General features: G+C 35.5%; 4 protein-coding genes across 5 annotated transcripts; 2 read left to right on the forward strand and 2 right to left on the reverse strand.

Moving 5' to 3' along the window:
* Positions 1 to 852: 852 nt before the first annotated feature.
* On the forward strand, positions 853 to 3,743 carry LOC109173719 (monothiol glutaredoxin-S10-like). The gene is made up of 5 exons (XM_019323007.1): positions 853 to 1,348; positions 1,472 to 1,545; positions 2,346 to 2,420; positions 2,764 to 2,790; positions 3,373 to 3,743. Exons 1-5 carry the CDS (start codon positions 1,044 to 1,046, stop codon positions 3,447 to 3,449), a joined length of 558 nt encoding a protein of 185 aa, XP_019178552.1. The 5' UTR covers positions 853 to 1,043; the 3' UTR covers positions 3,450 to 3,743.
* A 3,964-nt stretch (positions 3,744 to 7,707) lies between these two features.
* LOC109173717 (protein LOW PSII ACCUMULATION 1, chloroplastic) lies at positions 7,708 to 10,645 on the forward strand. Of its 2 annotated transcripts, XM_019323004.1 has the most exons (5): positions 7,708 to 8,093; positions 9,058 to 9,630; positions 9,777 to 9,827; positions 10,133 to 10,307; positions 10,339 to 10,645. In XM_019323004.1, exons 1-4 carry the CDS (start codon positions 7,858 to 7,860, stop codon positions 10,272 to 10,274), a joined length of 1,002 nt encoding a protein of 333 aa, XP_019178549.1. In that variant the 5' UTR covers positions 7,708 to 7,857; the 3' UTR covers positions 10,275 to 10,307; positions 10,339 to 10,645. The 2 variants fall into 2 exon arrangements, with proteins under 2 accessions (XP_019178549.1, XP_019178548.1); XM_019323003.1 differs by having other exon boundaries at positions 10,133 to 10,645.
* A 394-nt stretch (positions 10,646 to 11,039) lies between these two features.
* On the reverse strand, positions 11,040 to 12,293 carry LOC109173720 (photosystem I reaction center subunit IV B, chloroplastic-like). Its single transcript, XM_019323008.1, has 3 exons — positions 11,942 to 12,293; positions 11,560 to 11,625; positions 11,040 to 11,265 (listed from the first exon to the last, which is right to left on the reverse strand). The coding sequence occupies exons 1-3, from the start codon at positions 12,200 to 12,202 to the stop codon at positions 11,161 to 11,163; spliced, it is 432 nt and encodes a 143-aa protein (XP_019178553.1). The 5' UTR covers positions 12,203 to 12,293; the 3' UTR covers positions 11,040 to 11,160.
* A 963-nt stretch (positions 12,294 to 13,256) lies between these two features.
* Positions 13,257 to 14,636, reverse strand: LOC109173493 (polyadenylate-binding protein 6-like). The gene is made up of 5 exons (XM_019322731.1): positions 14,420 to 14,636; positions 13,842 to 13,971; positions 13,649 to 13,725; positions 13,462 to 13,548; positions 13,257 to 13,348 (listed from the first exon to the last, which is right to left on the reverse strand). Exons 1-5 carry the CDS (start codon positions 14,634 to 14,636, stop codon positions 13,257 to 13,259), a joined length of 603 nt encoding a protein of 200 aa, XP_019178276.1.
* Positions 14,637 to 15,533: the final 897 nt, after the last annotated feature.

Below are 15,533 nucleotides of genomic sequence, written 5' to 3' on the forward strand. Positions count from 1 at the left end.
CATTTCTCCTCACCCTCTAAACCTCAATCAAACTTCATGACTTAGTGATTTGAAACTTAGACTATTTATCTCTAGCTACTACACCAACTTTTTATAATGATGTGGAGTATTATGCATGTCAATTTTTCTTTAATATATTGTTGATTAAATTAATTATTTTTAAATTTTAATAATAAAATTGAATTAAAATTCTCTCTCATTTTCTACATTTTAATATGTGACATGCTTTGATTGTTTAATATAAAGGAGGTCATAATTTTTATTCATTTCTATTGATTTTTTACTCCAATAAAATTTAAACACTTAGTGGGAGTATGTTTTTGGAGTCCAAATAATATTTTTGAGTTAAGCATAGAACAACACATCAGAAACTTCCTAACAAGTCTAATGTGCACAACTCCTTGCTAGATATATGCTCAAGTTAATAGTAATATGTGTCGATTGTAGACGTGATAGTTGGTGTAGTTGCGGTAGATTTAACATGTTCAACCAGCAGCACCAAACCTAGGTGCAGTGGCGGGTTGTCCAACCACACTGACTTAGAAGATCCCAGAATTAACCACAATATATATAAATTATTATGTAAGTAGATCTACTAATAACCGTATCAAACATGATAACTTGTTAATGTTACATTAATTAAATTAATGATCAACTTAATGATAAATCTTTCGTGAGACTGTCCCTTTATGAGATATTTAATAATTTTCTATATATTTATAAAATATTAAAATTTCCGTATATTTTAATTAAAAATACTACACATGTCATGATAAAATTGTATCAAAATAGAGTGTCACACAACCCTCATTTAAAAAAGTTAATGATTGTAACTTTACGGTTACTTTGACCAGAAAAGAGGCGTAAAAGAGCTGAGATTCAGCAACTAACCAACCTCACAAGGCTGGCACGCACAGAGGATTCTGATTCGCCGATTCAAACCAGAAAGCTGCGAACCCAAATTTTTCTACTGACCCCAAAACCTCAAGAAAACGAAGCTAAAACTCCATAATAACTAACCAGAAACTTCGATTGGGCCATCAATGGCGGGGATTTCCACTCCTACTTCTACTACGAACTTGACCAGAGTCTTCGCCTCGCTTTCTCCCGCTCCTTCCCCTCGCCCTCGCGCTCTATTCCATTGCCGTAGCCTTTCAACTTCCTCCAATTGCACCTCCAAACTCGGATTCTTTGGAACCGAATCGAGATTCCCCAAGTTTTCCTCAAGAAAACAGTGCCCGACCCAGATTCGAGCCGTGTCGGGCTCGTTCGGGTCCCGGATGGAGGAGAGCGTCAAGAGGACTGTCGGCGAGAATCCCGTCGTTGTATACTCCAAGACTTGGTGCTCGTAAGTCGTAAAGTTCGTTTCTTTGACAATGCTTGCTGTCTTAGTGTCTTTGCCTTTTTTCTGTATGTTATTTGTTTGATTAAATGGAGAACTGAAGTTTGAGCTCTTAATTCTGCTGTTTAGGTACTCATCTGAAGTGAAGGTTTTGTTCAAGAGACTTGGAGTGGAGCCGCTTGTTATTGAATTGGATGAAATGGGTAAGCTTTGATTAATCATTTGTGTTTTACATTTTGTAGGTTTCTTTATATTACTCTCTGCAATCTGTAGTTTTCTGGGTTGATCAAGGTCTGTTTGCTTGATATCTCCATTCATATTTGTTTTTTGGTTGGAATTGGGGAATGCAGTCTTAAGAAATCCATGAATTTTGTTTGAATGAGTCTTATATATGTTCAATTGATGGCCTTATCAGTGTGAAAATTCATGATCACACAGTTATGTTAGAATAAGTCATACAAAATTGAACATAGTCAATGACGGGTTTAGTCCATCTGGGTACTAAAAATTGTATGCAAAGTGCCACAATGGTTGTATGAATGAAGAAGAACTATAAGTGGTCATGTATGGTGGTATGGCCTGCTAGTACTATTATCCCCGGGTGTGTCTGACCAAGGTCTGAAGTTTGCTCTCTCTGGATTCCAGCAGAGTAGTGGCCTCTCGGGCCTTGGCTATATGTAGATCAGGCCTAAGCTGATAGTTAGATTGCACCTTTGGTCTGGCTCTGATACCAAATTGAAGCATGTGCTCCATCTCAACTAAAAGCCCTTAGATTGCACATTAATGGTTATATGCTCAACAGGCTGAAACGTGGGCGGTGGGCCACTTCTTTCAGCTTTCTCCCGGTAGTGGTTTGTGGGTTGAGCTGGTATCTTATATTCCATCACTCTGATTAGCTTATTTTGGTTAGAAAGGTGTAACCTTGGTGATGGTTTCCGGTTATTTCTACTGTAAGTGATATCCCCATGAGTGTTTTGGCTTAAATTATATATGCCTGTTTCAGGTCCCCAAGGACCGCAATTGCAGAAGGTGCTGGAAAGGCTCACAGGGCAGCATACTGTTCCGAATGTGTTTATTGGTAAGAAGCGTGGAAATATAATATGGTGCTTTGAAGTTTTGCAAGATCATGCAAACTGGTCCTAAGGAACCATCTGCTTATTTGATGTTTATTACGACTAAATGAATCTATGTAGGCTGTTGTGAACAAAAACCGTACCTTAAAAATTTGATTACCGTACAACCTTTGCATTTGCTGTCACTCTCTGCTTTCTTAGCCTCACTTAAGATAATATCCAATCCACCTATCTGCCATTTCTTTCTATAGCAAATAATTAAAGAGCTATCTGAAGCTTCTTTAGTATTAGATGAAAGAATTTAATGAGAAGTCGTTTTAACCGGTACTTGTTCTTCTCCTTGACCAGGGGGCAAACACATTGGAGGTTGTACAGGTAACTTCACTTTCTCAAGCCTAGTTCTTTTAACACTATATACTCTGTGAAAATAGAAATGCATTTCCTCTCTTTCCATTTCGGCATTATTGCCCGTGTGAGAATGCCAACAACTCAGGGGTTGCAAATTTGAATGCGGTTTTTGATTTAGTCACTACAAATATAGAAGTTTGTCTCTAAAATGGTAGATGAGCTTTTATAGGAGTACATAAGAGGCAAAAACCACTTTTGCTCTAGTGTTGAAGTTTTTTTTTTTTTTTTTTTGGTTAAGGCCTCTTTTTTCTAGAATATCTATTGATTCAAATGGCTTTGTTTTTAGCTCTTATATTGATTCTTTAAGTAACTTCCAATTATTCGTTAATATACGTCCTACACACGCCCAAACTTCATGCATATTTCACCTAAGAAAACATCCTAAAGTATCTAAAATTGTTCGTTTGGGTGTTCTCTTCATTCTTCAAAGCCATTTTTTGCGGTCTGGAATTTCATCCACCTTAGCGAAACGAATAGAACTGTCGAATTTTGAATGCAAACAACTTGAATGAAGAAGTTTGATCTTCTCCTTCTTGTATTTTATTGCAGATACCATTAAGCTATACCGGAAAGGAGAACTTGAACCATTGCTCTCTGAAGCTAGCGCCAGGAAAACGGAGAGCTAGCTGTCAAGAGCGTGGCGTTGAAGTTTGAACTATCCTTGTTCTCATAGTCGTGTACTGATTATTTGCTCCTAGGATCTGGCTTCATGATTTGCCATATTTGTACATTGTTTTATACTTAGCCTTATTGTTGTCTCAATAAAAAACAGATTGTTACCCCAATCCAGAACAAACACTCATTCTCTTTGGTTCTTATGGCCTTGCTGACAACCTTGCTAATAGATTTTCTAGTACTTGGGGCAACCCAGCCAGGACAGTTGAATTGGTAACCACAAGGTTTTAAGTTCGACTTCTCGTGTGAGTTGTCTATTAGTCTTTTTAGTTTGAGCTAGTCAGCTATGACAACCTATGATGGTTGTGCAAATCAATTTTGAACCTTGAATGGTTGCGGAATAACTTGCTAGCTAGGTTAAGATGATTGAGGATAATGTGTTTATGTGGGTTGAAAGTGATGGCAAATCAAATGAAGGGTGAGACATGAACTCATACATGTATTTTTTTATTTTTTTTTTTCACATCATATAGAGTTGTATCCAATATTATTAGCATCGCAAAATTTTTGGGTGATGAGAGAAATCTACAACCAATATCACACACTATTGAGTAAATTTTAATCTTGTGTAATAACTCGTAAATTACACAAGACAATAAGAAGACCTTGTGCAATGAGTGTTAGTAAAAATAGAACTCTTGACTTTTTGGTACTGAAATTATGTTCCTCCCATTCATGACTACCATGCATGATTGTATTTTGTATTATTTTTGGCTCTGTTTGGCAGAGCTTATTTAGGAGGTTATAGCTTATTTTAAACTACTAATAAGCTATAGTCTATTGGCATAGACAATGATATACTTTTATTTGAAGGAAAATGAATTTCATTAAGCAAACTCAGATGCAAGAAACCCTGAGGGACAACGTTTCACAGAGTATGACACACCATAGCCCCTTCATTCTTAGTGAGGAGGTGGGCATGACGGTTACAATTCCTACTAGTATAACGAACTGCACAATCATTAATAGGACTAATAAGCTGATTACACATATGAAGAACTAAACCAATATAAGAACGATCTGAACTTGCATGTAAAAGGCCCAAGAGCACATTGAGACAATCCAACTGTAGTAGGATATATTGGAGAACCCTTGTTCTTAATCCAAGAGAGGGCTTCCCGCACTGCACAAACCTCCGCCATTAATGAATCTTGGGTGCATTGTAATGGCCCGTTCATCGCTGCTGCAAAAGACCTGTCATCGGCCGTCAATACCCAGTAGAAAGTCGTCAGATAAAGGCTCTGTTTGGTAAATCTAGCTGAAAAGCTATAAGCTAGGAGTCGACAGCTGAAAAGGAACTGAAAGCTGAAAAGCTATAAGCTCAAAGCTGAAAACTGAAGAGCTGTTAAACTAGCTGTTATGATTGAAAGTGTTCGGTAAAATTAACTTTTTTATAAGCTGATAAATGTAAAAAGACTAAAAAGGACGTCTTCATAAAATTTAAATTAGTTTGTTTACATATTAAAATTTAACATTTTGTCTTTAAAAAAAATTAACATTTTGAAATAAAACTATTAGCATAATCATGATCTAGCTTCTCATAATGAAGTAGCAATATTGTTGCAAATATCATAATAATAATAATAATAATAATAATAATAATAATAATAATAATAATAATTGTGGTGAAAGTTGATAAAGGAGAAGAGAAAATGGTTTTAATTGGAAAGGGTAAATTATGTCATTTCTTTAAAATAATAACGATAAAGATGTAAAAAAAGTTAGGAAGCTAGGAGCTTATTTTGAAACGCTACCTAAGATAGCGTTTCAAAATAAGCTCTTAGTTTAAGCTAGGAGCTTATTTTGAGAACATTACCTAACAGAGCTTATAGCTTATTAGTAGATTAAAATAAACTATGGTCATGTTTGGTTAATAGCGGATCCGTCAATTTTTTGACGAATCCATCACTTTTGACGATTTGACCATGTCAAACCGCCAAAAACCCCGTTTGGTTAAACAGCGATTTACTCAACCGCTGCTTTTACAAACGCTGCATATTGCAGCGTTTGCCTTTAGCGTTTTGGGGAGAAATAGATTTCTCCCCAAAACACCCCTACTTATAAATAAATAAATAAATAAAAATTAAACTTCCATTTGAGAAGCCATTTCGACTCCTCACTGTTGCCCGTCCAACTAATGGTTTCATTTGAGGAGCCAAGCTGCTCCACTTCCTTTTTTTTTTTTTTTTTTTTAATAATATTTTTAATATTTATTATTATTATAATTATAATTATAATTATTATTATTATTATTATTATTATTATTATTATTATTATTATTATTATTATTATTATTATTATTATTATTATTATTATGTATTCAATTTATTGCATGATGTTATTATATTATTATTATGTATTATGTATACCCTTATTATTATTATTATTATTATTATTATTATTATTATTATTATTATTATTATTATTATTATTATATGTATACCCTTTTGGTCATTTTATATGTTAACCGCTAATCTAAACAGCTAATTTTGCCAAACATCTTTTTATATAACCGCTGATACAATCCGCTAGTCAAACCTGCTAACACAATCCGCTATTTGTTAACCGCTAATACAATCTGCTACCGCTAATCGCTAACCGTTGTTTGCCAAACAAGCCCTATAAGTTCCTAAATAAGCTTTACCAAACATAGCCAAACTTAATAGTACTCAATACAATTTAAAAAAAAATAGTATATATAATTTCACATGATATTATTGGTAATTTGGTATCGATATCAATCAATACAACGCACTTATTCATAGAGTAAATACCCAAAATGGTCCCTCAACTATAGCTAAATTCACAAATTGGTTCTCGACTTTCAATTTTAACCAATTAAGTCCTTAATTTTGCAATTTTAACACGATTTGGTCCTTCGAACACTTCTGCATTAACGCCGGCGCCCGCGCCGTCATCGACGATCTCCAGTAATACCCGCAGCTCTCACCGGAGCACATGGAGGCCTCCAGGATGACGCTGCACCGGTTCGGAAACACGTTGTCTTCTTCACTCTGGTACGAACTCAACTACATTGAATCCAAAGGGAGGATGAAGAAAGGCGACAGGATTTGGCAGATTGCTTTCGGCGGTGGATTCAAATGTAACAGTGCGGTCTGAAAATGCAACCGGAACCTTAAAAAATCGACGATGGACCATGAAATTACATATATATCCTCAAAAATCTCAGTCAACAACGGTCAAATAGATGGAGGACCAAATCGTGTTAAAATTGCAAAGTTAAGGACTTAATTGGTTAAAATTGAAAGTCAATGATCAATTTGTGAATTTAGCTATAGTCGAGGGACCATTTTGAGTATTTACTCTTATTCATATCGCAACTAGACCTGGCAATTCGTGTATACGGGTCCATTAACGGGTCGACACGATAACGACATGAACACGATAAGGCTAAACACGGACACGACACGTTAAGGTTAACAGGTTCAAATTCTTAACACGAACACGAACACGATTTGTTAACGGGTTAAACGGGTTGACACGTTTCGTTAACAGGTTTCAAGTTGTGTCGACACGATATGACACGAAACTCGTTTAAACCCGCTATTTCTATTAATATATTTAAAAAACTAAAATTTAAAGTTAAGTTCTAAAAAAAAAAAAAAAAAAAAAAAAAAAAAAAAAAACCTAAAGTTCAATCTATTAAAGAAATTTAAAAATATTTAATTCATAACGTTCATAAAATGATAAAATAACATCTAAAAATTATAATTAAAGGAGTTCACATTAGTTTTTAGAATAAAATTGAACATAATAAAAATTCAAATTTTAAATTGTTGAACATCAATAATTGGTGTGTAAGATCTTGGCCTAACATAGTAAATTCATTCTTAGTCATGTTCATAATATCTTTTGTAATCTCATTCATGACAATGGTTCTTAGCGAGTTATAAACAGGTTGGGTAAACGGGTTCATGTTAACGGGTTAACACGATAATATTAACGGGTTCTTAATAGGTTTAACGGGTTGACCCGTTAAGACACGAAACAGAACTGGTCCTTAACGGGTCAACCCGTTAACGACCCGGAACACATTAAGGCTAAACACTAACCCATTTTTTTCGTGTCCGGTTTCGTGTCGTGTTAACGGGTCGTGTCTATAATTGCCAGGTCTAAATTCGCAACCCAACCAAAAATAAAAATAAAAAAATAAAAAAAATAAAAAATAAAAAATAAAGACCATGACCACGGTGGGCTTCGTGGCGGTATTCTGATCAATCAAATCAACCGAACCAATGGCCGTAACGGATTTTCGAGCTCACTGTGACCATGTCCACTGCTAACCGTCGTAACTGCATTTCGGAAGGTTAAAGCTGACCGGAGATATTCCATCCACCCATGGCCGCCGTCTCCGCCGCCACGCACTACTGTCACTACATTATTACGACGGTTAGTCTCCCCCAATTCCGTTCCGACAGGAAACATCTCGGACTTTGCCGCCAAATCAATGGCTGTAAGTGGAGCTCCGACGTTTCAGCCGTCACTGGCCTAACCTCACGCCGCCGTGGAGTGCGAAGGACATCCTATGTCACCTGTTTTGCTTCCAATAATTCCTCTCCATCATCAGAAATTAGGTTTTCTCTCTCTCTCTCTCTCTCTCTCTCTCTCTCTCTCTCTCTCTCTCTCTCTCTCTCTCTCTCTCTCTCCTTCCCCGATCCAATTTTGTGTTTATAGCTTGTGTTGAAGTTGTTGCTGTGACGATCATTGAGGTGCTTTGGTGGTTAGCTTTGCAAAACACTCTTTATTGTACTAATTTAGCAGCAAGAATGCAAAATAGAAGAATAACACACTCTTGCCAATACAATTATGCACACATTAGGAGTAAATTTTCAATAAATGAGCCTGTAGACATTTGCAATACACCTTGGCTATTCCTGATAAAGGAGCTGTCATCTATTCTAGGAGTGAATAGAAAGCATATTAAGCACAAATCTTTTTGAAATTATAGGAAGAATGTATGATCAAGTGTTACATCTTGATATTTTTATGAGCAAATTTGGCTTCATAGACAAAAAATAGCCAAGCTTGACCAGACAAAGGTGAGGAAACCATTATCCAGGGTTGCTACTTTGGAGGTCATGGACTCTGAAATTACATAATATAGACTAAAAGTGAGGGGTCAAGGACTATATTTCGAATTACTCAACAGTCTATATGAATTGATATGGTAAGGTTGTAGGGTCATCTTGTACTTCGTCTTTAAAAGCCTTTACATGGAAATTTCCTTCTCTTTATGTGACACAGTAGAAGGCCAAAAGAATTGTACATTCTTTGGTAAAATTTATAGCCCTGGATTTGTATCACACTACTACTAATTCCAGATCAGGTTCTACATTTAAATATGATGTAGGAGACATGACTGATAAGTGAATGAACCCCTTTGTAAAATTATTTTATAAAGGCAATTTCTCAGGTGTTATGTTTAAGTCATCAGGCTTTAAAGGCTGTATGTATCTGTCTTTGTATCAATATATGATTTATGAGGTTCTCATTTACAAGTGAAACTCCATTGTAACCATTATGATTAATTTTTTTTAGTTCTACAGCCAAGATAAGAAGCGAAGTTCTTTCTCCTTTTCGATCCCTCCGTATGTTCTTCTATCTTGCTTTTATTGGAAGTGGTTCTCTTGGAGGATTTATAGCCACATCACGGCTGATTGGAGCACTGGCAAATTCATCAAGAGCTGCTGAAGTTCCAGAGATCGCACAAGGTCTTGCTATAGACATTGGAGCAGTCTCCATATTTGCCTTTCTTTATTACAGGGAGAATAGAGCTAAAAATGCTCAAATAGCTAAACTCTCAAGAGAAGAGAACCTCTCAAATCTAAAGCTTCGTGTGGATGAGAAGAGAATTCTTCCTGTTAGTGATTTTAGAGGAATTGCTCGTCTGGTCATTCTTGCTGGTCCTTCATCTTTCATTTCTGAGTGTTTTAAACTCAGTGAACCATTTACTGATGCCCTTGTAGAAAGAGGAGTGCTTGTTGTTCCATTTGCTACTGATGGGAATTCACCTAGTTTTGAGTTTGAGGAAAATGAAGAGATGAGGGAAAAGAACGCCCGGAGAAAAAGGCTATGGCAGCTTTCTCCGGTTTATGTAACTGACTGGATCAAGTAAGTTACTATTAAAAAATAACTAAGATAGTCTGCTTTCGTAATATAATATCCTTTTCAAGCATGCTTGTGATGATTTTCAATATAGTGCTGAAAAATCTATGATGGAGGAAAAAAGATTCTTATGCCTTTTCTGTTGATTGCAGATGGATAGATGAACAAAAGAATATGGCTAATGTCTCCCCTGAGTCTCCTGTGTGAGTAATCTGCCCTTCTATGATGATCTTCCTCTTTAATACACTGAATTTAACTTTTGAGATAAAAACTTTTTACCTCAAGAACAAATGGACAATTGTTTATTCCCTTATCTTTAGGATGTTGTCATAAATCAAATTGTGAAACTCTATTTCCAATTGCATACTTTCAAATCATAAACACAATCTTTTATATGGTCTTTGTATATCTCTGACAATTTCAGAAATCTAGATTTGATTTTATGTGGGTGTTAGTTGTTAAGGCAAAATATTGAATGTTGAGATATTTACGTTTATGGTGTGCATAGGTATCTTTCTCTACGCTTGGATGGTCGTGTTCGTGGCAGTGGTGTCGGATACCCTCCTTGGAATGCTTTTGTTGTGCAACTTCCACCTGTAAAGGGACTATGGTCTGGTCTGCTCGATGGCATGGATGGAAGAGTTCTTTGAACTGAAATTAGACTTTACTATGAGCATGAATGAGATCACTCGTCAGTCAGCGTTAGCAGAATTTGTTCTCCCCTTCTTTCCATGTTTACCTTCTACTCCTTTTTCCTTGCTCTTTCGTTGAATGCAAGGCTACAGGAGAGCATGCATATTTACAAACGACAGGCATGGTTGGAATATAAAGGGGCTTCCCGTGTTTTGATTGTTAGTTTGGGCATTCCACATGATTGGGGTGCAAAACACCAATGAAATGCCTCTAGTCTTGGATATAATATGTAGTCATCCTTGTCGTAAACCTCGATGCTTTGTATAGAAGAATTTTCCTTCATAGATACAAACTGCTCTACTTTTATCCTTATGTGTCATTACTGAAATCTTCCATGTTATTGTTATATCAGTATCATTATTCCTGTGTATATCTAACACATTATTGTCCTTAATTCTAGCACTGCCAGCAGCCAGACCAGAGATTGGAACACCGGCAACAACTTCAAAGAGACATCAACTTATTAATGTCTTGAATATCTCAGTTCAGTATATAAATTTGCCATCTCATCAGGTAACACCTTTACTCTTCATCTTCTTCATTAGCACACAGTTCACATACGTTAGAGTTCTTTAAACTATTGTTGATAGTTGGCCATTTTAATGAACTCTAGGCCTGAATGTTAGACCGTGACAGTCTTTAAAATCATCTCTTTATTTCACTTGCAAGCAATTGTCGTTTCGTTATATGTATTTATTATAGCACAGATTGAGTAGAGAACAGATGGGAAAGAGACGGAAGCCACTGCTGAGAAGTATGATACACCATTTAGAATAGAACTAGCCATTAAGCATGAGAATATATAATCACACAAGACGCGATATTACAACATCAAAACATGACTCATACAACTTCTTCAATTTCATCCAATGCGTAGTTGTTGGTTGACACATTTGCGTAGTTCACCTTGTTAAACCGCACAACCACCGGGTAGCGAGTCTTAGGGTCCTGCATAGCACAAAGGGTATTCATTTAAGATTTCCAGCCCCATTGACATAGAAACTTCCCTATAAACGACAGGAAATTTATCATCTCAACAAAGCTTCAGTCTCATACTGTGGATTGGCTATATGAATTGTGCATTTTCATTCAACCTTTTGTGAAATGTTAACTGTCATAACTGCTTGCTTTAGTCTGTCTTAACAACATTAAACTACTTTTCACTTTTGTTCTGTACCTCTACCCTTTCTCCTATTAGTATCAAGCTACAAAAAGATGGCCATAGCAAAAAGAGAAGCCTACCTGATCAACTGCAACAACTGATCCAACACCCTTGTACCAGTAAGATTCCTTCCTCAGAATTCTCACCTGCCAACAATAAGTATACCAAGTCATGCATACCCTTAGTTAAAGTATGTTTTTGACATTTCGCTTGACTCTATACCAAATCAAAGTATATGTTTCGTCTCAATTAAAACAACACCGAGACTGCATACACTAGGTAAACCCCGTCTTGTGACCATAGCTAACAAAGTAAGCCAGTCACAAGGAGCTAAACCAGCCTAGGTTGTCATATCTGATCGGATCAATCCAAGAAAGTAGTTACTAAGCCAACAGTCTGACCAACTTGGCTGTAGCCCAGGATTGCATACATGTATATATTATGTTTAACTACCATACTTACCTTGGCTCCTCTTTTGGGTCCAATCGGTGGTGGCTTGGCAGCCTTAGGAGCAGGAGCAGCCCCACCTTCGGGGGTGGCGGTTGTGGTGGCTGCAGCCGGCGGCGCAGTCTCTTCGGAGGCCCTAACAACAAGCCTAGGGAAGGATGTGTTCTTGGAAGAGAACATGAGCATGCTAGTCCTCTGTGTGGTGTTGTTGTTGGAGGTGACAACATTAGGTGTCACCAACCCTGATGCAGCCGAAGCCAAGCTGCAACTCGCCATGGTTTTCCTGTCTGCGTTCTTAACAAATCGCTGTGGCAAATACAAGTATGAATCTGAATCTGAACAACAGAGATTAAGATTTGAGAGGCTTTGGGGTGATTGGATATCTTTTTAGTGGATTACAATCGCTCCAGAACAAGAGTGCCATTTGGCCTGACCACTAGGATGCTGCCACATCGTACCATATCCCATTCTTTTGGATAATGTCACTTTGTCATGGCATCTACTATTTGATACTGTTTTGTTTGGCTTTCTTTTTTTCCTTTTCTTTTCTGTTGTAAAATGTTTGTTCGACTTGGAGTTAATTTCATACAAAAAGTTTATTTTAAGTTGTCTTGACTATATATTTTAACTGATATTATTGGTTGATTAATTTCTTTTCAAATTACAATGATTTCTTTTTCGGTCTGCTGGAAGCCTGGATTTTTTTTTTAAATTTTAATTAAATTGAGAAAATAGGTAATGTGATCTTAGAGGAACCCACCCATTTTATATAATAATAATAATAATAATAATAAATTTGAATTTGAATTTGAACCTCATGATCTCTGTCCCAAATTCCAAATCAAATGTTAAATGAATTTGTAACTTTAATTGAAGTATGTGCCCATTTCAATTAAAAGTTTAAATTATAATTGAATTATATATTTTAACTGAAATTATTGGTTGATTAATTTCTTTTTCAATTTACAATGATTTCTTTTTCGGACCGATGGAAGTCTGGAATTTTATTTTATTTTATTTAAATTGAGAAAATAGGTAAATTGTGACTAATAATATTTTTTTGATGAATGCTCTCGATTTAATCTCAAAATTTCATATGAAAATGTGATCTTACAGGAACCCACCCATTTTATATAATAATAATAATAATAATAATAATAATAATAATAATAATAATAATAAAATTTGAATTTGAACCTCATGATCTTTGTCCCAAAACCAAATTAAATGTTAAATGAATTTATAACTTTAATTGAAGTATGTGCCTATTTCAATTAAAAGTTTAAGTTACAATTGAAAAATACATTTACATTTATCTATTATACACTCATCAAGACATCTCCTCATGTGTGTCGTTCATTCTCAAAAGCATTTCCCTTTCGGCCTTCTTTAGAGCCCTTCCTACAAACAGCTTCTTTGATCCTGGAATTGATGACAAAGAAATTAATTACATTAGCATACAATCAAATTCAGGCTTAAGAAATACTACATAATAATAAGCATCAAAGCATGCATGCATGCATGTATATAAGTACCTATTAGTTGACCATTAAGAGCTTCAAATGCCTTCCTAGCATCTTCATCTGAATCAAAGTTGACAAACCCAAATCCTCTTGAATTCCCTGCTTCATCCCTCATAATCACAACACTATTGACATTCCCATATCTAGAGAATTTCTCTCTTAAGAGATCCTCTGTCATATTGCAGCCGAAATTTTTTACATACAGATTTAGTGAAATTTTGCTCCTTTAATGCATCCATCACCCTCTCTTCTTTCTTCTTAAATATGGACACATATCTGAAAGATTTGATGGGAATGCAATAAAACATAAGGAAAATTAAAGAAACACAAAAACATAAGAAATAACGGAACTTACTACATCACAAGTAGTAAAAAGGGAGTATGCGACTTACAACTTCTTCCCTTGAAACACTGCTCCATGGAGGGAAGTGATAGCAGAAATGGCAGAATTGTGTGTTTCAAACTGAACATATCCAAAACATTTGCTCTTTCCATTTTCCTCCTCGACGACTTTGCAGGACACTATTTTGCCATATTTGTTAAACATGCTCTCTAATTGACCACTGGTGATAGACGGAGCAAGGTTCTTCACAAAAACATTTCAAATTCCAGATTTTCTTACTTTTGATTCCTTATGCCACCACATAATCCTCATCGCCTTTCCTCTCAGGGTTTTATGGTTTAGGCATGCCAGAGCCTTCATAGCTGATCATAAAAAAAATACATATATATAAATAATTATTTGCGGATTATAATCATTCAACCAAATTATGAAAATATATGTTAACTTCATGACCTTTTATTTTACATGCCCTGGTCTATAAAATTATAGGACCGAACTTAAGATTAAAAGCAAATATATATATATATATATATATATATATATATATATATATATATATATATATATATATATATATATATATATATATATATATATATATATTAGAAAAGTTGTATGATTTATTACCATGAGAGATATTGAAGAAGTTGACGAAAGCATAGCAAAGAGATTTCCCAGACTCAGCATCTTTGCGAATCCCAAAGGAATCCAGTGGGCCAATCACAGAAAATGTGGCCTCCAGGTCTGCTACGGTGGTTTCGGGGTGAAGATCGCCGACGTAGAGAGTATGTTGACAAAGAGTTTCCGACATCCCTAACAGCGAAAGTGATGGCACCTCAGCCATTTGTGTTTCTCAGCACCGGATTGTTTAGGAACTAACAAAAGAGTTTTTAACAGAGTGAAGTTAGAGATCGAGAGAGCTTTTGCGCTCTTAGAGATAAAGAGGCAAGTGATTAATCTTAGGAGTTAGAAAAGATTATTTATAAAGATTTGTAGAGGTATTCTTGGTGAATTAGGAACACCTAATACCAATGGACTTGGGAATAGCTATTCCCATGACAAAGAGGAATAGCACATTTCGAATCTTCTTCATCCCTCTTGTTTTTTCCCTCAGCTCGTCTTTCATTACCTTTTGTATCTGATCATTCTGAATTTCTGGTTTTCAATGGACCAACACACTCCTTTACGTAATATTGATTTACCTTTTAATTCTTATGGAGCATTACTTGGGATCCCTTTGTTCAGATTTGAGGACTCACGCCATCTCAAATGTTGAGTTATATGCATGATATATTGTGTGCGTAAGACAATAATAATAATAATAACAGATATGCACAAAATAACTAATAAGACTTGAACCTCAATCTCCAAGATGAAATACATTAAATACACATTTCTACCATTCCTCCACAAAGTCTTTCACATTTTTTTTTTTTTAATATCTTTAACTAGTTATAGGTAAAAATTAAATATTGAGTCCTTTTAAATTTGAGGCCCATGCTATTAATTGCACAATCCAAAATCCGGTCCTGAGTTATATAATTATGACCATAGAGTTCTGTAATTGTGAATATAGAGTTCAATAATTATGAACATAGAGTTTTATAATTATGAACATAGAGTTCAATAATTGTGAATATGAAGTTAAAAAATTATGAACATAGAATTTTATAATTATGAACATAGAGTTCAGTAATTATGAATATAGAACCGTGTCCACCTTGCAAGGTGAACACAGTTT

Source organism: Ipomoea nil, unplaced genomic scaffold, assembly GCF_001879475.1.
Source record: "Ipomoea nil cultivar Tokyo-kokei standard unplaced genomic scaffold, Asagao_1.1 scaffold0482, whole genome shotgun sequence".
In the NCBI taxonomy this organism is placed as follows: Eukaryota; Viridiplantae; Streptophyta; class Magnoliopsida; order Solanales; family Convolvulaceae; genus Ipomoea; species Ipomoea nil.